Source organism: Lampris incognitus, chromosome 21, assembly GCF_029633865.1.
Source record: "Lampris incognitus isolate fLamInc1 chromosome 21, fLamInc1.hap2, whole genome shotgun sequence".
Classification (NCBI taxonomy): Eukaryota; Metazoa; Chordata; class Actinopteri; order Lampriformes; family Lampridae; genus Lampris; species Lampris incognitus.
Window position 1 is genome coordinate 15,247,158 of NC_079231.1, and position 23,059 is coordinate 15,270,216.

Sequence of the window (23,059 nt, forward strand, 5' to 3'; positions counted from 1 at the left end):
AGTAACACATGGGCCACGTTTGCCTCTATTGTGGATGCTGCAGGCAGGAGCTGTGTTCAAAAGGTCATCAGTGCCTGTCGAGGCGGCAACCCAAGAACCCGCTGGTGGACACCAGTGGTGAGGGAAGCCGTCAGGCTGAAGAAGGAGGCCTTTTGGACTTAGTTGGCCCTGGGGTCTCCTGAAGCAGCAGACAGGTACCGGGAGGCCAGAAGGGCTGCCGCTTCGGCGGTCGCGAAAGCAAAAACTCGGGTGTGGGAGGAGTTTGGCGAGGCTATGGAGAAGGACTTTTGGTTGGCCTCAAGGAAGTTCTGGCAAACCATCCGGCGACTCAGGAAGGGGAAGCAGGGCTTGACTCAGGCTGTGTTCAGCCGAGGAGGGGAACTGTTGACCCGGACTGGGGATGTTGTCCAGCGGTGGAAAGAACACTTTGAGGAGCTCCTGAACCCGACTAACACGTCCTCAGTGGAGGAGGTAGAGTCTGAAGACTCAGGGGAAGCCCCACCCATATCCCTGGCAGAGGTCTCTGAGGTAGTTAAAAAGCTCCTCGGTGGCAAGGCGCCGGGTGTGGACGAGATTCTCCCTGAGATGCTGAGGGCTCTGGACATTGTTGGGCTGTCTTGGTTGACACGCCTGTTCAGTGTCACGTGGAGGTCGGGGACAGTACCTGTGGAGTGGCAGACTGGGGTGGTGGTTGCCATATTCAAAAAAGGGAACCGGAGGGTGTGCTTCAATTATCGGGGCATCACATTGCTCAGCCTCCCTGGGAAAGTCTACTCTAGGGTTCTCGAAAGGAGGCTCGGACCGATTGTCAAAACTCAGATCCAGGAGGAACAATGCGGATTCTGTCCTGGCCGTGGAACAACGGACCAACTCTTTACCCTTGCGGAAGTGCTGAGGGGGGCATGGGAGTTTGACCAACCAGTCTACATATGTTTTGTGGACTTGGAGAAGGCTTACAACCGTGTACCCTGGGGCACTCTGTGGGGGGTACTGCGGGGGTATGGGGTACCGGGGCAGTTGCTACAAGCCATCCAGTCCTTGTATAACCAAAGTGAGAGCTGTGTCCGCATTCTTGGCACAAAGTCAAACACGTTTTCGGTGGATGTCGGACTCCGCCAAGGTTGTCCCTTGTCTCCGATTCTGTTTGTGATATTCATGGGCAGGATCTCAAGGTGCAGCCAAGGTGAGGAGTGTGTCCATTTTGGGAACCTCAGAATTGCATCTCTGCTCTTCACAGATGATGTGGTTTTGTTGGCTTCATCAGAACGCGATCTCTGGTGTGCACTGGGGTGGTTTGCAGCTGAGTGTGAAATGGCCGGGATGAGAGTCAGCACTTCCAAGTCTGAGGTCCCTACCGGAAAATGGTGGATTGCTCCCCCCAGGTTGGGGATGAGTTGCTGCCCCAAGTGAAGGAGTTCAAGTATCTCGCGGTCTTGTTCTTGAGTGAGGGTAGGATGGAGCTGGAGATTGACAGACGGATTGGTGCAGCATCAGCAATAATGCAGACGTTGTACCGGACTGTTGTGGTGAAGAGGGAGCTGAGCCGGGAGACAAAGCTCTCAATTTACCATTCAGTCTTCGTTCCAATCCTCACCTATGGTCATGAGCTTTGGGTAGTGACCGAAAGGGTAAGATCGCGGATACAAGCGGCTGAAATGAGTTTCCTCCGTAGGGTGTCTGAGCTCAGCCTTAGAGATGTGGAGCTAGGACATCCGGAGGGAGCTTGGAGTAGAGCCACTGCTGCTTCGCATCGAAAGGGGCCAGTTGAGATGGTTCGGGCATCTGATTAGGATGCCTCCTGGGCGCCTTCCTTTGGAGGTTTACTGGGCATGGCCAACTGGGAGGAGACCCTGGGATAGACCCAGAACTCGCTGGAGGGTTTACATGTCCAATCTGGCCTGGGAACGCCTTGGGATCCCCCAGGAGGAGCTGGAGGGCGTTGCTGGGGAGAGGGACGTCTGGAGTGCCCTACTTAGCTTGCTGCCACCGCGGCCCAACCCCGGAGAAGTGGCTGATGATGAGATGTGATGAGATGAGACATGGGCCACGTGCTGTAGGGAGTTGTAGTTTCTTTTCAGGTGACCATAAGAACAGATTTTGAGCATAAAAAAGTCGTTTTTTTTTCTTCTTCTTCTGGTTGCATTAAAATAGTAGGCCAGTCAGAAACGGTAGGTCTGTAAAGTCTTAAGGGAAAATACCTACAGAAGGGAGGAAATTACATCCCATCAGAAAACCCTTTGTGCATGCAATCGGAGGTATAATGACATCGTAATATGTCCGGCACAGTTGTTGTTTCTTTTTAGTCGCAGTCAAACGTGCATGTAGGACTCCTGTAAGACTGACCATAACTTCCACTTCTTCGCCGGTCTGTGAACTTTACCTGCGGCTCATGTGGGTTTGGATGCCGACAGGACTCGAAGGTGATCATTAGAACGACCGGGACTCTCCTACCATGAGTGGTCAAAATTGCCGCCGGGTTTTAAACTCTATATTCTGTCAAGATAAATACCCAATCAAGATATTAATGCATGACATATGTTAGTATGTCTGTTAAGAAACGACTGACACCAAAATTAACATTTTGACAACTTTAATACTGTTTTTCAAACAATTTAAAATGGGCGCTGTCCAATGCCTGTAAATGCTGCAATGCCTCGGTGGCAGTCATGGTGCGCCTGTAACAGCGTCTGTACTCAGACATGTTGAATAATCAAAAATCAAGTTTAGACTATTACTCTGCACTGGGGAACACTAGTGTGTTTCTAGGACAGAGCAAGAACTTCACGAAGGAAATGAGACAACCAAAACATAATTTTGACCGGTCATGGTGGTTTTAGGTAGATCTTACCATAACATTTTTTTTTTTTGTGCAATTGGTCTAAAACTTGTTTTAGTGCAAATATATGCAATTTTAGGAGAATTCAGGGAGTGGCAGGTTGTATCTTTTTTTTCCCTTTCTTTTCACAAAGTTATTAAACTTTGGAAATCCAGAATGGTCATAATGACCATCTTGGTCGTTCTAGTGTACAGGAAAATAAAGACACAGGAAAGACCATATGAACCTCTGAATTTTTGTGCATTTTCAAGGTGGCCCGTGCTGACAAGATGGTACGCCAATGTTCCTCAGCTGATGATATCCCGTCCTTCGACTTTGTCCTTTAATAGTCTCTGGAAATACAATTTCCCTCTTTATTTTATCATACACATTGACTGACACGATCGTTTTGCTTTTTTCGATCGCTTCCCCGAAAAAGACAAGAGGAAAATGTGCAAAGCTCTTGCAAAATGGCACAGTCGCCTGCTCAGATCTGTTTCTCTTTTGCACTAGGAATAATAAATGGTACGTACACTTACACCAAATACTTTTTTCATGTGTTTTTGAGGGGGGGGGGGGTTTGTATTTATTTTTCATTAAATCTTTCTGCCTAAACCATAAAGGCAGAACTTAATTACTCAATTCAATTTAGAGTGATAACACAATAAATAAATAAATAAATAAATAAATAAATAAACAAATAAACAAAGAACCCCAAAAGTAGTGATTGTGTCCTGTGTGGTACCTATTTCCACGGGTTACACAATACCTGAATTCTCCTAAAATCTACCCTGCGTGTTGCAATTGAGTGCAAAATTCAAAGCAGTCAGAAGTTGCTGTCTCTACAAAAAGTCGTTTTTAGTGAAGTAAGCATGTAGCTCCCATAGCGGTTTCCTGTTTTCCATTTGATGGAGCAGGTTGTAACAGCAGCGCAGAATCAGCGCGCCAGAGAGAGGGGAGAGCTCTACTGTCTGCCTGTACAGAGGTGAATGGGAAAACGGTATGCAAAAATTCAAAGGCAGGCAAACATCCTGAACAAGACGCACACATGCGCACACACAAATTATTGAAATTTTCCATCTGAGAACTTTCATATTTTTCGTGATTACGCGTTACCACAACTTTGTCCTGAGGAGACAGTTATGATAGACCACAGTTATTGTACACCGCAGCTCTGCCGCAAAATGCAATTAAAACGAGATTAACGTCTCGTCTTTCTTTCAGACCCGTCGTATTTAACTCGTGTGCAGTGGCCCTTTGCTTCCACGCTGCGATATCGTGATGTACATCTTGCGACGTCTTGAGCTCTCTGCAGACAGGAACGTTTCCCATGCCGTGGTGCCTCCAGAGTCTTGTAGTGAGCGAATGCACCATGTGCATCGCAGGACAATAAAAAAAGCATATTAAGAAAACCACAGAATGCTCTTTAGGACATCTAATTGTTTCCAAATGTCACATGGCCTCCTTGACATATGACTAGATAGAGCAGACGGAGATGAACACGGGCGAAGATAAGGGATGATCGCTGCCCTCGGTCTGCAGGCAACCTGTTTGTGTGTACGAATGGGACATAACTAGGGGCCGGGCCTCCACACCTTATTTTATTTTGTGTTTTGAATCACAACACTACACAGCCACATTACTGATCTCACTTATCTACCCTGTGCGCACTTGTTGCTGTTTTTATTTTTGCAAATCGAACATGTTTGGTAGGTGTTACACTTCCCCCTTATCTGTTTCCTCTTTTTGTAGGCTTTTCTGTGGCGAGAACAGCAGAGCCGCGCTTCTATATGTAGTTAAGAAAAAAAGAAATGGGCATAAAACATGCATGTGAGACATGGCCCAAAGACACTTCCTTATTCTACCGGACAGGAAGTCAAAACTTCTCTGCACTGCACTTTCGTTTTTCTGACACTAATTCACCGTTTCATCCTTAGTTGTGTAAAAGAATTGGTCATAATGAAACACAGGCCTTCAATAAAATCTGAGGCTACGTCCTCCATTAAAGCAAACATACCCATCTGTTTTGTTATGCATATTATCATCTTTTTATAGTTTTCCGCCATACTGTCACCAGTGATAATGAAATGAATTTCCACAGGCAAAAAAGCAGAAGACTATGGCGGATACGATCTGGAATAACCCTGTGTGTGTGTGTGTGTGTGTGTGTGTGTGTGTGTGTGTGTGTGTGTGTGTGTGTGTGTGTGTGTGTGTGTGTGTGTGTGTGTGTGTGTGTGTGTGTGTGTGTGTGTGTGTGTGTGTGTGGGTGGGTGGGTGGGTGGGTGGGTATGTGTGTGTGGTGTGGTCAGTTCCTGAAAAGGAATCTTAGATTTATTGAACAGCACGCTCTTAATAAACTGTTTTTCCCCCAATAAATCTTAAACGATGCCCAACGGTTCAAGATGTCTCTAAAGTTGTGCACAATAACAAGAAGGAAAAAACATTTGTTTTGTTTTTTTAGAGTGCGCTCCAACTTAGCTGTTCAATGTCCAAATGCTTTGGGGCACTTCTGGTCGTCAAGGCATGGTCTTGGTTCAGTGTAATGTTTAATTAGAAGGTTATATAAGTTGAATGTGTTTGCTGTTTGTTTCACTAGATACGACAATGAGAGATGGAAAACAACACCGACTCGCTTCCAGGGAATTATCACACCCACAACGTGTCCCATAAGGTTCGGCAATCTAATTTCTCACTTATGTTCTCTTCACTTTGTCTCTTGCAGGCTTCTCTGTGGCTGGAGGGGTGGAAGGATTACAGTTTTTTTTTCTAAGAAGCAAATACTTGTTAAATTATGTCTCTATGGCAGTCACTTTGCACGTCACATTTTGCACCTCTTTTTTTCTGAGCTATGTAACAGATTGAAGGGTCTCATGTCACAGCGATAATAAACGGTGGCTCTCTGGCAGTTGGAGATATGTATGCACGGCTCGTGGTGAATTCCTCTGCAGGGCGGGTGTTCACATCTCACATCAGGTCTCATCGGTCAGAAATCGGGGTTACGTGATTGATGTAGGCACGAGTCCTCAATGCTCTCCACTAGACCAAGTACTGGCACTGATAGATAGCAAGCTAGTCTATGCTATGTCTCTGTTTAAGGTGCATGCAAATCTGCTGGCCCTCCACCATTTTGCTCATTCTGATTGTGATCGCCACAACCACGCCACGTATCTTACCGTTTGCATGTAGACCAATGTTAAAGATGTGCATTGTTTTGAGAAAGGGGGTAAAGGCACGGACCGAGGCAGCCATTCGTGATTTGTGGGTATCTTTGGACTTAGTCGACTGTTGGTGTATTTACAGACGGTACTAATGATGCTGACGTGACCGACGGTGAGAGTCACCGCCGATGTTTGGTAATGAGATAGGTGGTCAATTAGGAACACTGCCCCCCCCTTCCTCTCTTTAGCTGGTAGAAATTAACAGGACAACAACATCCACTCTCCAAAATCAGATGCCAACAACATAATGATTACAGTCGTGCTAAATTTGGGGAAATCTGCTGACTTTCATGCGCTCGGCTGTTTTGGCTCGGTGGCTAAAATGCCTCCATTGTTCTCCCCGTTTTGAATGAGGGCGTGTGCCATTTTCTCTTGGACACCAGATTGTTTGCATGCATTCTGTACTTTTTGAGGGGTTTCTTAATTCCCTTTTGATTTTTGCCCCCACGCTATTATCACTTATGCGAACATTCGCTGTAAAAACTGCCGCGAACAGTTCAATGTTTTTCGTATGCATCGTTCAGTATTTTCAGTGTTCACAGTCGGCCCCTTAATTAAGAGCATGGCTGTCTCACAGTGAGAAACAGGTAGATATAGTAGGCGACAATGGACGACAAACTCTGTCTATCCTTAAACTCTATGTTTGCATGAAGAGAATAGCCGAAGCAAAACCTTTATGGGAAAACACATAGGAGGAACTTAAGGAAAAGCATCAATTGGAGGAATCCATCTTCCAGGACTGATAGATGTAAGAAGAAAGCCACTTTATTTTGTCATTGTACAGTTGTTCGCTTACAATAAATTTGTTCTCTGCATTTAACCCATCCTATTGTATTGGAGCAGTGGCCAGCTGCAGCGCCCGAGGACCAACTCTAGTTCCTCTTTCCATTGCCTTGCTCAGGGGCACAGGCAGGAGTATTAACCCTAACATTCATGTCTTTTTGATATTTACATTGGGAGTGACGAAGAAGGACAGGGTTAGGAACGATGATATTAGAGGGACCACTCAGGTTGGATGGTTTGGAGACAAAGCAAGAGAGGCAAGATTGAGATGGCTTGGACATGTGTGGAGGAGAGATGCTGGGTATATTGGGAGAGGGATGCTGATTATGGAGCTGCCAGGGAAGAGGAAAAGAGGAAGGCCAAAGAGGAGGTTTATGAATGTGGTGAGGGAAGACATGCAGGTGGCTGGTGTGACAGAGGAAGATGCAGAGGACAAGAAGAGATGGAAACGGACGATCCGCTGTGGCGATCCCTAACGGGAGCAGCCGAAAGTAGTAGTAGTAGTAGTAGATGCATGTCTTTTTGATGGTGGGAGGAAATATGGGTGACCATTAACTTGAGTTTCGATGGCCATGTGTACTATTCACAGAGCATTGGAAAATAGTTGCAGGCAGCATTGTAAGATGGCGACATCCTTGGTGGGGAGGAACGATGGTTTGAACGGGGAGTCAAAGAGGCCATCTATGTCAAGAGGGAACGACCATCCCTGAACCGGGGGGGGGGGGGGGGGCTAAGAGTAAATTTGTCGTCACCTTACAATGCTGTGATTGCAACTATTCCCCACTCCTCTGAATAGTACACATGGCCATGGGACGCACTTACTGAAACAACAGCATTTTCTCCATAGAATATCACTGGTAAGAGAGTCATTATGACAAATGTGTCAGTTTTAGTAATCAGTTGTTAATCATGCAACTTTTAGTCGTAATTCATTCTCGATTAAGTGGATGCGTTTTTTTCCCAAGTTAACAAGGTTAACTGTTAAACCTTGAGCTCCGGCAAATAGTTGGCTTATGTTACAACTGGCTTAACATTACATTTTTTTCTCTGGTTTTAGGATTTTCATCCATTCATCAAAATGTCCAAGAAGCAAGCCACGTTAAGTAAGTACTTTGGTGTTGCACCACCTCCAAAGAAATGCCAGACTGAACCTGTACATAAAAAAAATGTGTATTCGCGGAAAAGTGGCTTCAGGTAGTAGCCTGGCTCCAAACAGATGATGACCTCACAGAGATGTGGTGCAAAATATGCCGTGAAAATTCCAATCTCGCGGGTAAAAGCAGCACATTTTATACAGGGACAAAACAACTCAGTCATCCAGCTTTTGAAAAGCACGAGAAGAGTAAAGAGCACATGAACATAGTGCATACTATTGATAACAGGTGCAGCCAGGATCAGAAATCCACTAGCCCTCTTGACACGTGGCAGGACAAACCTAATGAAGAACAGTGTCAAGCACTGGTTAGTATTTTTATGTTGGCCTTTCACAAAGCGAAACATGCATGCCCGATGCGTTCATATGAGGATACTGCGCGTTTCAAGAGGCTTGGCGTTTATGTCGGGAGTGATTCACGAGAAGGGGGGACCCGCATCATGCAGAGCATCGCATAGACCATCAGTTTAGAATTGAGTGAAAAATTGAAGGCAGCTGGATTTTGGGGCATGCTCTTTGATGGATCAGAAGACGTAACACAAGTGGAGCAGGAAATTGTGTACATTGTGTCTAGCTATCATAATCACTATTTTTTTTTTCAGGGAGCAAAGCATTTGAAAAAATTTGTTGGCCAGTGAATTATATCCGTTTCGATTTTGTAAAAAGTATTTCCTGTTTGGGGCGGCACGGTGGTGCAGTGGTTAGCGCAGTTGCCTCACAGCAAGAAGGTCCTGGGTTTGAACCTCGGGGTAGTCCATCCTTAGGTGTCATCCCAGGTCGTCCTCTGTGTGGAGTTTGCATGTTCTCCCCGTGTCTGCGTGGGTTTCCTCCGGGTGCTCCGGTTCCCTCCCACAGTCCAAAGACACGTAGGTCAGTGAATCGGCCGTACTACATTGTCCCTATGGATGTGTGTGTGTGTGGGCCCTGTGATGGACTGGCAGCCTGTCCAAGGTGTCTCCCTACTTCCTGCCCAATGACTGCTGGGATAGGCTCCAGCATCCCCGCGACCCCGATTGGGATAAGCGGTTTGGATAATGGATGGATTTCCTGTTTGACATCCGAAAGGAGACAGCACCATCAAACTGCCACTTCACCCGGAAGTATTGCAAGAGTCAAGGCGTGTATGTGCAGATAGGACAGGGAAAAGTACAATTTTTGGTAGCTTGAATCTTTTTGGTCACGTGAGCCATTTAACATTTTGAACATTTTTGATTTGATCCTCAAACATATTAACTATTTCATCAAAAAATTGGTAACGAACAAAACTAGGCAGCATTGTGAAAATACATGGCTTTAATTGTACGCAAACCTACTCTACTTATTGTCTGTAGAGACACCCGACCAAGCTGGAGGTAACATGGGGATTCGAACCGGCGATCCCCTTGTTGGTAGGCAATGGAATAGAACACAAAGCTACCCGGACGCTCTCCAAAATATTTTTTGTTGCCTAAGGGCAACGTTGTGCGACAACACTATCTTCCGGGGTGCACTACAGCTGTTAGCGGGGATGCGCACACTGAAAGCTGGCCTCGCACCACTTTACGTCCGCTCCGAGGCTCCAGACCGCTCGAGCTCTGCCTGTAGTCGCACATCGAAGTGTTTCCACCTGCTGCGCTCCGCTGCAGCGATCCAGCCTTGCTGCGGCCTTCCTGATCCACTGCTGAAAGCAGTTCTTCTGTGCTGTGAAACAGGTGTTACACATCTTGCACACCACTTGGGGTGTCCCTGTGCACACGGGAACCCTGCATCTGCCCTTCTTGTCACATTATTCGCCAGTGTGAGGTAGCGTTGTCCAAGCAGACATCCTGGGGAGGGAGGGACTGGAGCCGTGGGCCCCTGCTTCCTCCTCCCCTTATCGCACAAGGAAAAGAAAAAACGGAATTTCTGAGCATGCAAAATAAAGTTCACAAAACCTGACAAAAGGCCTCTCTACACCTTCATACACACGCCTATTTTTTATTTACAGTTTCTGTCATTTTAAATACAGAATCAGTTTATTTGTCATTTGTACATACATAGAATGAAATTCACTCTCTGCGTTTAACCCATCCTAGCTGTGAAGCTAGGAGCAGTGGGCAGCCGCCGTGCAGCGCCTGGGGAATGGTTTACCCTTCGTTTATCCTTTCTGGGTACTGACAGCTCGGTAGACTGTGCCCGGGGATTTGAATTCAGAGTTGCCTTCTCCTAGCCTTTGCCTAAAGAGGCATCAACCCACAAGGCAGCAGGTGGATTTGAAATCAGAGTCCCCTTCTCCTATCCCAATGTGTTGGCTGGACTGAGCACCATGGGAAGTACCATACTACAGGCATGGAGGAGCAGATCTATCAGTAGGGATGTCGTCCTTAGCCAAAGAGCCCTTGCTGAGGTAAGGTGCTACCCCTCTACAGCCTGCGGTTGCAGTTCAGCGTCTTACCCAGGGCAAAGATTACTAAAGTAAACAAGATTACTAAAGCAAATAACTGTACCTTCTTCTCACACCATGTGTCAGAAAAGCAAGTCCCACCTTCAAATGATGCTTGATAGTGATTCCCGCACCTTATTGGACTGTTCTTTGATATTTTTCTGGCCATTCAGGTTGTTTGCATTTATTTTAAGAAACATGTACTGGACATGGGGCTGAAGAAAACTTTCCATTGCCTAAGCGCACCTCTGTGCAGTAGAGGGTTTAACATTTAAGCGATCAGGCATCTTGATGGAAAACAAACAAGCAAACAGGTTGTTTTAGAGTACCTATTCATGTATACACAACACTGTTCAGCGATTTCAGATTACCAGGGTTGGCCCATTTGAGTCCAGTTATTTCTCTTTGGCCCGGGTGAGTGTAGTCGGCTCCGGCTGAAGAAATACAGAGGAAACCATTCAGACAGCAGCTGTTCAGAGCGGGCAGAGGCACTATATGTTGTGACTCCCCGATGGATTGTAGCTCTGCTATATCGACATCTCTTGTATCTCTGATACAAACTAAGGCTCTACTAGCAGATAAAAAATTGGATTTTTCGTCCGTGAATCTTCTGATTCTGGTCCACCTGAGTCAATTCAACATCCAGGTCCATCGTGCAGATGTGTTGAAATGGGTGAAAGGTAACTCCTACATATATGTAAAAAAATGGAAATATGAGTTTGAGACAGTTTGTGCCGTTGAGCCACCATTCAAATGCATTTTGTATCTCTGACAAAACCCTCTGCTACATTCAAATGCATGACTTCTGTCATCTCAGTCCATGATCCAGTCTCTTTACTATAGCTCCCCATTCAGAGCGAGGCATTATCATCCTCCGGTGACTCCGTCCTGGGCTTTCCCAGACTGGCCCTGACTCGGGCCTGGTCCACGGCATCTAGCAGGTTCTTTGAGTCGAGAGCAAGGGTGTGAGCGGCGGCCAGCATCTGCTTCTGACACTCCTCCTTCAGAGACGTGACTGAATTCTGCTGCGCCAGTCTCATCTTACTGATCAGCTCCCCCATGTCCTTATTCAGCAGCCTCTCGGTCCCTTCAATCTGACAGGTGAGGGCAGGGTGGTGAAGGTAAAAGGAGAGAATTTTATCACAGTTAGAACATGTTAGTTCATCTAGCCGTCTATCTATCCACTGTCCATACCAGTGGTTCTCAGTGGTCTTGTTGGTTTTCTATTTCAAAGCTCAGTCTCAAAGTCACAAAATTTGTAACACAGTTTATTTAGTTCCCAAAATACACTGATTGCCACCATCCTGTTACATGCATACAATGCGGGTCGATCATTTTCATGGAACCAATAATGGATTACATTTATATAGTGCTTTATATAACCAAAGTGCTTCACAGTGAAAAGGGGAAGCTCACCTCAACCACCACCAATGTGTAGCACCCACCTAGCTGGGTGATGCACGGCAGCCATTTTGCACCAGAAAGCTCACCGCACATAAGCTTGAGGTGGAGAGGGAGGAATCATTGGGCGAATTACACAGCGGGATGATTAGGTGGCCAGATGGAGAGAGCTAGGTTGGGAATTTTGCCAGGATTCTGGGGAACCTACCAATTCTTTGTGATAAGTGCCATGGGATCTTTAATAACCACAGTGAGTCAGGACCCCCCCCCCCCCGTTTTCTCCCCAATTGTATCCGGCCAATGACCCTACTCTTCTGAGCTTTCCCGGTCACTGCTCCACCCCCTCTGCCGATCCGGAGAGGGCTGCAGACTACCACATGCCTCCTCCGATACACGTGGAGTCGCAAGCCGCTTCTTTCCTGACAGTGAGGAGTTTGACCAGGGGGACGTAGCGCGTGGGAGGATCACGCTATTCCCCCCAGTTCCCCCTCCCCCACGAACAGGTGCCCCGACCGGCCAGAGCTAGTGCAGCGACCAGGACACACACCCACATCCGGCTTCCCACCCACAGACATGGCCAATTGTGTCTGTAGAGACGCCCGACCAAGCCGGAGGTAATATGGGGATTCGATCCAGCGATCCCCTGTGTTGGTAGGCAACGGAATACACCGCTATGCTACGTGGACGCCCCCAGGACCTCGGTTTTACATCTCATCCTAAGGACAGCATCTCCTACAGCAGTGTCCCCATCACTGCACTGGGATTTTTTAACAAATCTTTTTATTGATTTTTGAACCAGTGTTGCATACAAAACATTGTTGTATATACCAATGTCCAATTGATCTGGTTTCACAAGTATATAAGCAGAACCTATTACAGTGGGGTATACAAACAGTAGAAAAATAGCAGAAACAAGAACAATAATCAATCCCTATTCCAATTAATTCTTACCCAATCCCTCCCACTTGTTATACAAGAAAAACACCAAGTGAAAGGCAATAGGTACACTCATTACACCTATTAACCCAATAACATTTCTCACCCAAATTCTTCCCACTGGCTATTTAAAAAAAGGGGGGGAGAAAAATAAAATAATTTCACACACGTAAAAATAAAAAGGGGGGTAGGCTTTGAGTTGTCATCTGGGTGAATGGTAGCCATGTTCAAATACTCGATAAAGGGCTTCCAGGTCATGTCAAAGGATTTACTGGGGTTTTTAAATGAACATCTAATTTTTTCAAGCTTGACGTGAGATAGTATCTCCTTGAGCCAGCTATTGTGCGAGGGGGAAAGAACATGTTTCCACTTAAATAAAACGAGGCGCCTAGCTAAAAGAGTTGTAAAGGCCAGGACATGCTGTTTTATCAAAGACAAATTGGGTGCTATAGATGGTGGGACTCCAAATACAGCTGAGGTTCAGGCTTAAGGTTCACAACAAATACTGTCCCAAGTGTGTTTAAAAAATTTGACACCAGAAATCTGTCAGTTTTGGACAGGACCAAAACATGTGAGTATGGTTTGCGGGTGATTGTTTGCACCTATTATAAGAATCATTGGTAACTGGGTAGGTTTTTGCCAGTCGGGCATTGGTGTCGTGTACTCTGAACAGAACCTTACTCTGGAGTGGCCCATGACTCGCACACATATAAGCTGAGTGGACCAGAACGAGAATATGGTCCCACTGGTTGTCAGGTATTGACACACCACTTTCCTGTTCCCAGATCTCCTTCAGATGGGCTGCTGGATCAGGGTTAAGGGAGTCATGGGGGGCCATAAATTATGGAAATTGAGCGTTTCCGTGCAGGGTCCAGAGTAAGAAGGGAGTCAACAGCGGATCCAGGAGGGTGATTAGGGAAATGGGGGGAATTGGTTTTAATGAAACGTCTAACTTGAAGGAAATGCAAGAAGTGGGATTTAGGCCGGTCAAACCTGGTTGAGAGCTCTGTGAAATCAGCGAAGGTTCCTTCCTTACAGAAATCTTTGATATTAAGTAAGACCTTGTCATGCCAAATGCGAAAAACGGGGTCGGAGGAAGGTGAGAATAAATGGTTTTTGAAGACTGGGGCTAAAGTAGAAGGTTTGTCCAGTTTGAAATGCTCACGGAATTGTATCCATATCTTAACTGGGTTGGTAACGACTGGATTTTGGGAAATGTTATGAATTTTAAGGGGGAGTTTTGCAGTAGTGACAGACTAGAGGGAGAGCTTTGAATACAGTAGCGCCATCTGGGCCCATAAGGGACGTGTCTCAGCTCTGTTATCGATCCAGTAGTGTAATTTGCCAATATTGCATGCCAAGTAATACTGAATAAAACTGGGCAGTGCTACACCACCTGACTTTCTGCACTGGGATTTTTGTTGTTTTTTGACTGTCCCCTACTGGCCCACTAACACCACTTCCAGCAGCAACACATTTTCCCAGGAGGTCTCACATCCAAGTACTAGCCAAGACCACACCTGCTTAGCTTCTGTCATTCAGCAGAACTGGGGTACATGTGGGTATGGTTGCCGGAAAACCAGATTATGACACTTTGTGATGAGAATACGCCACGTACGTCTGGTTGTGTTGTCTAGATTAATAATGAAAATCTTACCCAAAATTTCTCACAAAATGAGGTCTGAAATATTCGAGGGAGTTTCATTTGAAAACTAGTTTAGGTCTGATGAATGTGTGTGTGTGTGTGTGTGTGTGTGTGTGTGTGTGTGTGTGTGTGTGTGTGTGTGTGTGTGTGGGCCCTGTGATGGACTGGTGGCCTGTCCAGGGTGCCTCCCCGCCTGTCACCCAACGACTGCTGGGATAGGCTCCAGCATCCTGCGACCCCGATTGGGATAAGCGGCTTGGATAATGAAAAAAAAAAATTATACTTTACATTACCAAATAATTCAATGTGATGAACCTCAGCTGGATTCTTCAACATGGTATTCTTGCATATTTAAGTAGATATTGTGATATATGCTTCTTGAATTTAGATATAACATTAGAAACGGTTATGTTTAGGGTTTGATGTGGTTAAGGTCAGGGTCATGGTGTGGGAGGCCAGGGGTTAAGCATTATAATCCACATCAAGTGTAAAGGAAGTAGATCTGAGTGGATGTCCTCAGTTATGTCCTAGTTCATCGACACATTGACATGCATCACATCCATCTGATAAAGTTGGCAATCAAGGTATTTTGGGAACCACAAATAAATGAATGAATGTTTAGTCTGTGGGACTGGACTCCAGATAAAAACTCACTGATGGGATGGCTGGAGCACCTGACACAACCAGTGAAAAGGCACGATTTATATAAAAGATGTTGGGACGGGGTCAGAAAACATTCTGGGCCTACTCACGAAACATGACACCTAGCAACATAGCCTGTATGCGGGCATTTCGAACAAATGGATGGGGACGGAGAGGAGGTGTCTGGTAGGAGAGTCGGAGGCATGTACCTCTGTCCTGAGAGAGCTGTGAAGCGATGGGAGGACCTGGTCAACGCTCTGGATCAGGCTGCGAAGGGTCAAACCCACCGCCTAGTGGAAGAGTGGAGGAGGTTGGCGGGAGGTAAAATGATGGAGGAGCAGGCGCCAAGAGGGAAGGAGAGGGAGAAGGAGTTGTTTGAGGGCAAATGGGGGGTGGCGGGATGAAGAGAGAAGGTGGATGAAGTGAGAGAGGAGATGAAGGAGAGAATTAGAGTATGATGTCTCTTATGTTAGGACACATCAGAGGGAAAACATCACTAAAACTAAATTGTTTTGTAAAGGTAGATTTTCTTTTCTATGGAGCCCCGGAGTGGTCATAAAGACCAAAAAAAATTATATAATGCCACAATTTACTAATTTGTGCACACATATTAAATAATTATATAATTTTGGCAGTGTACAAGGCCAAGTCATTCATTCCAGCCACCACTCGCTTAAGGCACTTGTCCTTGCAGTTCGGTAAAGTTGGAAATATATTGACAGATTCAAACTTCCCGGATCAGTAACTCATAAGCTCAATGTTGTTAAAACACAAACGACGTGTCTTTCCTACCATAGTAAGGTAGACAATAAACAACCTATTTTTCATCAAAACGAGCCGAACCTCCAAGCTGGACAAATAACATTGGGCTCTATGTACAGCCGACTGTTAGATGAGTGTGCAGGGACCGTCTAAAAAGTACAGAAAAGAAACTACAAAAATATTCAATAACTTCCCTCTTATACAGTGTAGTGTCCCCCAAATCACTTCACACATCAGTGGTCTGCTGTTGGTTATACTACAACACTTAGTTAGGAAAAATTTGATTTTGCATAATTTTGAGGAATTTTTATTGGAAAAAATATTGAATAACTTCACTCTTATACAGTGAAGGGTCCCCAAAATTGTGCAAAAACCTCTTTTCCTAAGCATTTTTCCCCTTGCCCTGCAGCATAACACAACCAGGGAGCATGAGTAGCAATTGGAGTTTCCTACGACCGTCCCGCGAAACAGAAACGCGCATCTCGAAGCTTATGAAGAAGACAGAAACGGATGGCAAACTCGAGGGGAAGCGCTACACGGTGGGGCGCCTTACTTTGACAGCGCTGGGATACTGTGAGGCGGGCAGGGTGTTGACATCGTTCTTCAGCTGGACCACTTCCTTGACCATCGCCATCACGCCGGTGTACACCTGATCACCGGATCTGTCCAGCACCGCCGTGGGCAAAGGCTGCAACAACACAACCGCCAACACTCGAACATCTTAAGATTACTTTTTTAACTTCCTTTTTTAATCTATTTTGTATGTACTTCTTCTACGTGTTTTACTTGTTTTTAATATTTTCATCTGTGAAGACTTCTAAAATGTGCATCAGCAGCTGTCTTTGGTAGTCATGGTGGTTGTACCTGTGCAGCCGTAGAGGGTTTGGGAGGCTTCTCTGGAACAACTGAGAGAAAACACAAGAAGATTTTCACCCAAAAAGGCACGCGAAAGCACTTACGTTGCCTATTATGTGTTGTATGACTGAATATATGTTCACATATTTATGATGGCGGCTCGCAGCGAAGGTAGTTAAACTGGACTCACCATGTTCTTGCCCCTCAGGGAGCTCCACCTCGCATAGGGAAGAAGAAACGGGGATATTAAATATGTCTATGCATAGTTCAGTATCCCGTTCCAGTGAAAATACTGAACATTGCTTGAAATTAAACCTAAAATATAGCAGGCAGTATAAAAATATGAAAACATGAACACACACATACACATGAGTGACACACGACTCACACTGTACCTTGATTTTTGAATCATGATGCACTATAGGATCCTACAGAAAGGCACAATTTAAGTTAAATGCTAACTTTAAAGATTACAAGATAAAAAAAATACAGTTGTCAGTAATATAGCACCAAGCCAGTTAATATCTATATCAACAAACAGTAAATCCTAATGTGTATTACTCCAGAACATGTGTAGATGCCGTTGGGTCATTGGCACAGTGTTTGCAGTTTCTGTGTGGGTGTGAGAGGGAGTGTGTATGTATTTGATTGCAGCATGTGGTAGACAGGTGGAGTGACAAGCAGTTCATGTGATCTAATCTCACCTCACATTACCACAGGCGAGTAAATGTGTCATGCATAGACCTGATGTTATGACCAATACCAGTGAAATGGTGGCAAACAAATGGTGTGTGAAACCTGTGGGAGGATGCTGGTATGTGAGTGTGTTCTGTGGAGCACCAAATGGGTAGTTAACCACCTTGTTTTTCCCCATCAACCGGCGGGTTTTTGTAAAAAAATGGCATACAGGACGGCGCAAATTGTTGTAATGCACTGTTTCATAAGCGCCATACGCCGGGTGGCATTGTACACATCCGCCGTTGTCAGGAGCTTGCTAAATGCCACCAGTTGTCTGTTAGGCAAATTTTAATGGAAAACCGATGAGGTCATTATTCGTCTCAGTTTCTCTGCTCGATGTTTTAATATAAACACCATTGCAAATGGCGTTTGTAAACCCCGTTGCAAATGGCAGTCAGCGTTTGTGAATGCCACTTCATGCACTTGTGTTGTATACATATATGTCTGTCGCCGTCAAGCGGTTATCAAACACTGCCATCAAATCCACGTCCACTCGGTTCTCTCAAATCCAAGCATGCACGGTTGCCTCTACCTTGAAAAAAACCCTCATTCGGACAAACTGTACCACCTGAGGCTCCGTAGAGGCCAGTAGGCGGTGACTTTTGGGGAGGGAGGAGATATGTGAAAATTTGCCTGACACCTGGCAGTGCTTAATAAGTGTCTGGCGGCCTCAGACATTTTCAGCACCACCTGGAAATTGTGAAAAGTGAGCAGTGCCTTTTCCCGCCATTCATGTGGCAGAGGAGGAGATGGCGCCAGATAGAGGGTGCTGAGTGATAGCCGAGAAGCAGATGGTCACATTGATATCATTTGTCCAAACGGAGCGAGAAATGACAAAGTTACAAGTTCAATTGGGATGTGTTGTCAAATTGCTCTCTTCCTCTGTCTCTCTCTTTCTGTCCCACTTTTTCTCTTTTATCTATCTATCTATCTAGCAAATTAGAGGTTGCTATGCAGTTGCTAGGGTGTTTGGTGTGGTTATTAGGCAGTTGCTATGATGTTTGGGCTGGCTGCCTGGATGTTGCTAGGCGGTTGCTATGGTATTCTGTCTGGTTGCTAGGAGGTTGCTAGGTGGTTGTTATAGTGCTGTGGATGGTTGCAAGGCAGTTGCTATGGTGTTTCGGGTGGTTGCTAGGCGCATTGCAACAATTTGTGCTGTATTTTTTTCTCTCCCTTTTTCTCCCCAATTGTATCCGGCCAATTACCCCACTCTTCTGAGCCTTTCTGGTCGCTGCTCCACCCCCTCTGCCAATCCAGGGAGGGCTGCACACTACCACATGCCTCCTCCGATACATGTGGAGTCACCAGCCGCTTCTTTTCACCTGACAGTGAGGAGTTTTGCTAGGGGGACGTAGCGTGTGGGAGGTTCACGGTATTTCTCCAGTTCCTCCTCCTCCCCAACAGGCGCCCCGACTGACCAGAGGAGGCGCTAGTGCAGCGACCAGGACACATACCACCCACATCCAGCTTCCCACCCACAGACACCCGATCAAGCCGCAGGCAGCACGGGGATTCGATCCAGCAATCCCCGTGTTGGCAAGCAACAGAATAGACCGCCATGCTGTATTTTGTTTTTTAACGAAAATATGCCTGGTGATGTTGACAAAACAAGGCGATTAATGACCTATTTGGCATTCTATAGATGGTGTGTGTGAGAGAGAGGGAGTGGGGGGTGGAATACCAGTTGTCGCTCCTCCTGCTCAAGCCACTGCTTGTCCACTAGCATTTCCCTTTTTTGTCTTCGTAGGGTGTCCGCTATCTGCTCTCTTTCTCTCTCCCAGACCGGCTTGCCTTCCCCCTCCATACCCTACACACACACACACACACACACATACACACACACACACACACACACATGGATATCACACATGCAAAAACACACAGGTCACACGAAAATGTGTGGGCACTCAAACACACCAAAACACAGAATGCAACAGGAGTGAAATGATAGATTAAAAGTATGATGAATATGAATTTATTTATTTTTATCATGGAGGGATCTGGCTTTAATTCTCATCAGTGTGGTCAGACATGTTGTGGTGACTGGTGTGTTTTTGTGTGCATGATTGACTGTCCCTCTTGTATCAAGATATCTTTGCAAACATGACATAAGATGGAGTCATGAAATACACAAACGCATAGATAAAACCAAAGTTGTACAGTGGGGCCTTGGTCGAAAACACTCCCTGGGGATTAAATCATCATGCTGTCCCCTGGTGGTCATGGCAAATACTCAGCAAGAAAAACTAGTTTTCTTTGCAGAGGTTTTAAAGTAAAAATCATCGTACAGCATCTGCTTTGCATGTGTGTGTGTGTGTTTGCACCTGTGTATGCATAGCCGGACGAAGGGTGTTGCCATGTAGTCTGGATGGCTGTAGGAGGAGGACAGAGCCGTTTCAGTATTTGCAAGAGAGAGAGCGAAAATGATAGAACGTTTTTGATAATTACAGAATATTTCTAATCTGTTATTAATTGTTCACGATCACGATTATGTTAAAAAGTCCTGAAGCTGCAGTCCCAAAGATTGTCGTTTCGTTTAACTCGGCTTGGTAATAGGTGGAAATTGTGATGCGGTTTTAGCATTGAGATCCATTCAAAATGCAACATATCTGCTTGTTAGCTACATCAGCTACATCAGCTTCACCTTTTCTTCAAATTTGATACTACCTGCCTCCTTTTTCTGCATTTGGCTGCTATGCTGAAGACATAAAACCCCATGAACTTGCTCACTCAGCCTGGGAAATTCCTACCTGACAGTGTCCATGACAATAAACAAGAGTGTTCATGATGTAGAAATCCATGGAGGAACTATTATCTGAAGCACACCAGTGGCAGAAAGCATTGAATTTGATTTCTATTTGCATGTAACGCTTCAAGACTGTAAACCCAGTGCTTCGGCAACGCGGGTCATGCCGGGAGAACCAGTCTGACATCACCTGAGGTGAATTACTAGATGTGTTGCCGAATACTCGATAGAACGACATGGACAGTATGTGTGTTTGTGAATGTTCTCATTCATCCAGGTCATGGTTATCCAAAGGAGTTGAATCAAGTGCAACTGGACTTGGTATATATCCGTGAAGACGTTTCTCCTCTCATCCAAGAGGCTTCCTCAGTTCGTGCCTTTCTGACTAGACCAAGCTAGTCTGACTGGCTGGTGATGAGACTCAGAATTTATCCTCTAGGAGTCGTTGTCAAAGCTATTGATATGCGTGGCTCTTTGTGTCCCGATGTTTACCCACGCCCGTCATTAACAGGGCCATAGATATGAGTGGCTCTTTTGTGTACCGATGTTATGGCTGCGCCCGTCATTATCGGAGCTATTGATATGCGTGGCTCTCCTGTGCTCTGATGTCCAGCCGGGCCCGTCGCCATCGGAGCTATTGATTTGCATTTGTTTAGCAGCGACGGTCGTTGGGGGTGTTAGTTTCGACTTCATTGTTCAGTGGTCATAAGAGTCGTTGGAGCCGTTAGTGACCGACTGTTGTTCTTGGAGGCTAGGCTTCTTGAGTCTCCTGGGTAGAGACGAAAGGACGGCATTGCAAGTGGGAGATAGGTGGTGTCACAGACCTCCTCCTCTGTTGAGGGATGGTTTGCAATGGGTGTTGCAATGGTTTGGGTGTTGCAATGGTTTGGCAATGAGGATTGTACTGGCCCAACACAGAAGGCCAAACTCCTCAGGACAAGACTCAGCAGTCTATCTACACCTAAAGGAGAAGACACACTCCTTCGAGGACAGCAACGTACACATTTTGGACAGAGAAGATAGATGGTTTGAAAGAGGGGTGAAGGAAGCCATCTATGCGAAACTGGAAAAACCATCCCTCAACAGAGGAGGAGGTCTGCCACACCACCTATCTCCCACTTCCAATGCCGTCCTTTCATCTCTACCCAGGAGACTCAAGATAACACCCCCAAGGACCGTCGCTGCTAAACAAATGCAAATCAATAGCTCCGATAGCGACAGGCCCGGCTGGACATCGGAGCACAGGAGAGCCACGCATATCAATAGCTCCGATAACGACGGGCGCGGCCATAACTTCGGTACACAAAAGAGCCACGCATATCAATAGCTCTGACAACGACTCCTAGAGGATAAATTCTGAATCTCATCACCAGCCAGTCAGACTAGCTTGGTCTAGTCAGAAAGGCACGAACTGAGGAAGCCTCTTGGATGAGAGGCGAAACGTCTTCACGGATATACACCATACCATATACACCAAGTCCAGTTGCACTTGATTCAACTCCTTTGGATGACAGTATGTGTGGTACCTTTGGTGGAGGCGCTGTACAGACAGGGTCGGGAAATTGGGAGAAGGAGGGCCTTCTGTCTCTTCTCTTCACCTCCTGCTCCACCTCCACTTTATGAATGTCACTGCAGACCATAGATGGAGACACAAACCCCCAGTAACTAACTGACTACGCCCCCTGTCTTCAGAAAAAGCTATTACAGGTGTTATTTTGCACGCGTGTGAGCATTCTGGATGCACGTCATATGTGTCTTTGTCTTTGTGTTGAAATTAGATATGTTTATGTGTGCATATTTGCATGTTGCATGTGCACATGGGTCATATATTTGCAGCATCTATATATGTTTAAGTATATATACTTACAGCCGTGTGTTTTTTACCGTGTATATGTGTGTTTGTACCTTAGGGAGCAGACCAGCTGTGTGAAGCTGGGACGTATGTCTGGCTTGTAGACCCAGCACTGTTTCAGGAGGGAGTAGAGGGTCTGGGGGCAGAGATCGGGTTTGGGGAGTCGGACCCCCATCTCTAATTGGTTTATCACCTGTCCATTCTCCAGCCAAAAGAAAGGCTGCTTGGCGAAAGAGAGGACCTCCCATACAAACACACCTGGTCGAACACACATTCACAGAGCCCTCCAACATGAATGGGGTTAGTGGGAAACATCCAACGTTCATTTTGTGCCCACACCTTCCATGTCTAACCCATTTCAGGGTGGGGGTGTGGGGGTTGCATGTTATCTCATCAGGCATCGGGTGGGAGGCATGGAAGGGTCCCGGACAGGTAACCAGTCTATCACAGGGACCACACATACAGAATCACATACACACCATCCACAGCTATGGCCAATTTTAAGTGTCCTATTCACTTCCTGTGTAAGTCTTTGGACTGTGGGAGTAAACTGACACTAATACGCAGCTAACGCAGGGTGGGGTTTATGTTTATTGCTCTCTCAGCCTCAGTGTGTTGATATTCAAAATTTTGTTATCCATAATAAACTCAAGTATGTAGTAGCTCAACCTACGGTTGCAACTGAAGGCATGAGTGTACCGGCTCGCTCGCAGTAGCAGCAGTTATGTATATATAAAGTAATTCCACTGCAGATGAGGGAAGATTTTGCTGATCTTAGCAACAGGAGATCACATTAACGCCACATATGCTCTTTTTTTTTTGTGTGTCAGAGGTTGTTTAAGGTTCTGCTATTTTAACCTTTGCAGCCTTGTATTTATCAACGTTGCCTGTAATTGTGAGAGTTGTGATAAAGCTTATTGTTCTCATGGATGAACGACAAAAAAAAAACTTACTGTTTCAGCTCTTGTAAACTGATCTGGGTATTATTACCATCTGCCAAATGCAAGTTTTACACACACACACATGCAGTATGCACACTGAACACAGACGGTAAAGACAGTGCATTATTGATATATCGCTTCTCGCTTATCAGTTAGGAGAAAAGGTTGCTG

At 45.8% G+C, this 23,059-nt stretch overlaps 1 protein-coding gene across 1 annotated transcript in view; it reads right to left on the bottom strand.

The window, feature by feature from the left end:
- Positions 1 to 9,916: 9,916 nt before the first annotated feature.
- The window catches only part of ptk2ba (protein tyrosine kinase 2 beta, a), a 36,687-nt gene continuing 23,544 nt past the window's right edge, over positions 9,917 to 23,059 (bottom strand). Inside the window, exons 21-30 of the mRNA XM_056301051.1 lie at positions 22,001 to 22,205; positions 21,622 to 21,724; positions 19,674 to 19,721; positions 19,031 to 19,156; positions 17,007 to 17,039; positions 16,802 to 16,829; positions 16,621 to 16,661; positions 16,310 to 16,444; positions 15,204 to 15,284; positions 9,917 to 11,464 (exon numbers count right to left, since the gene is read on the bottom strand). Of these exons, the coding sequence (XP_056157026.1) occupies positions 11,222 to 11,464; positions 15,204 to 15,284; positions 16,310 to 16,444; positions 16,621 to 16,661; positions 16,802 to 16,829; positions 17,007 to 17,039; positions 19,031 to 19,156; positions 19,674 to 19,721; positions 21,622 to 21,724; positions 22,001 to 22,205 (1,043 nt within the window). The 3' untranslated portion in view covers positions 9,917 to 11,221. The remainder of the gene's footprint in view (positions 11,465 to 15,203; positions 15,285 to 16,309; positions 16,445 to 16,620; positions 16,662 to 16,801; positions 16,830 to 17,006; positions 17,040 to 19,030; positions 19,157 to 19,673; positions 19,722 to 21,621; positions 21,725 to 22,000; positions 22,206 to 23,059) is intronic.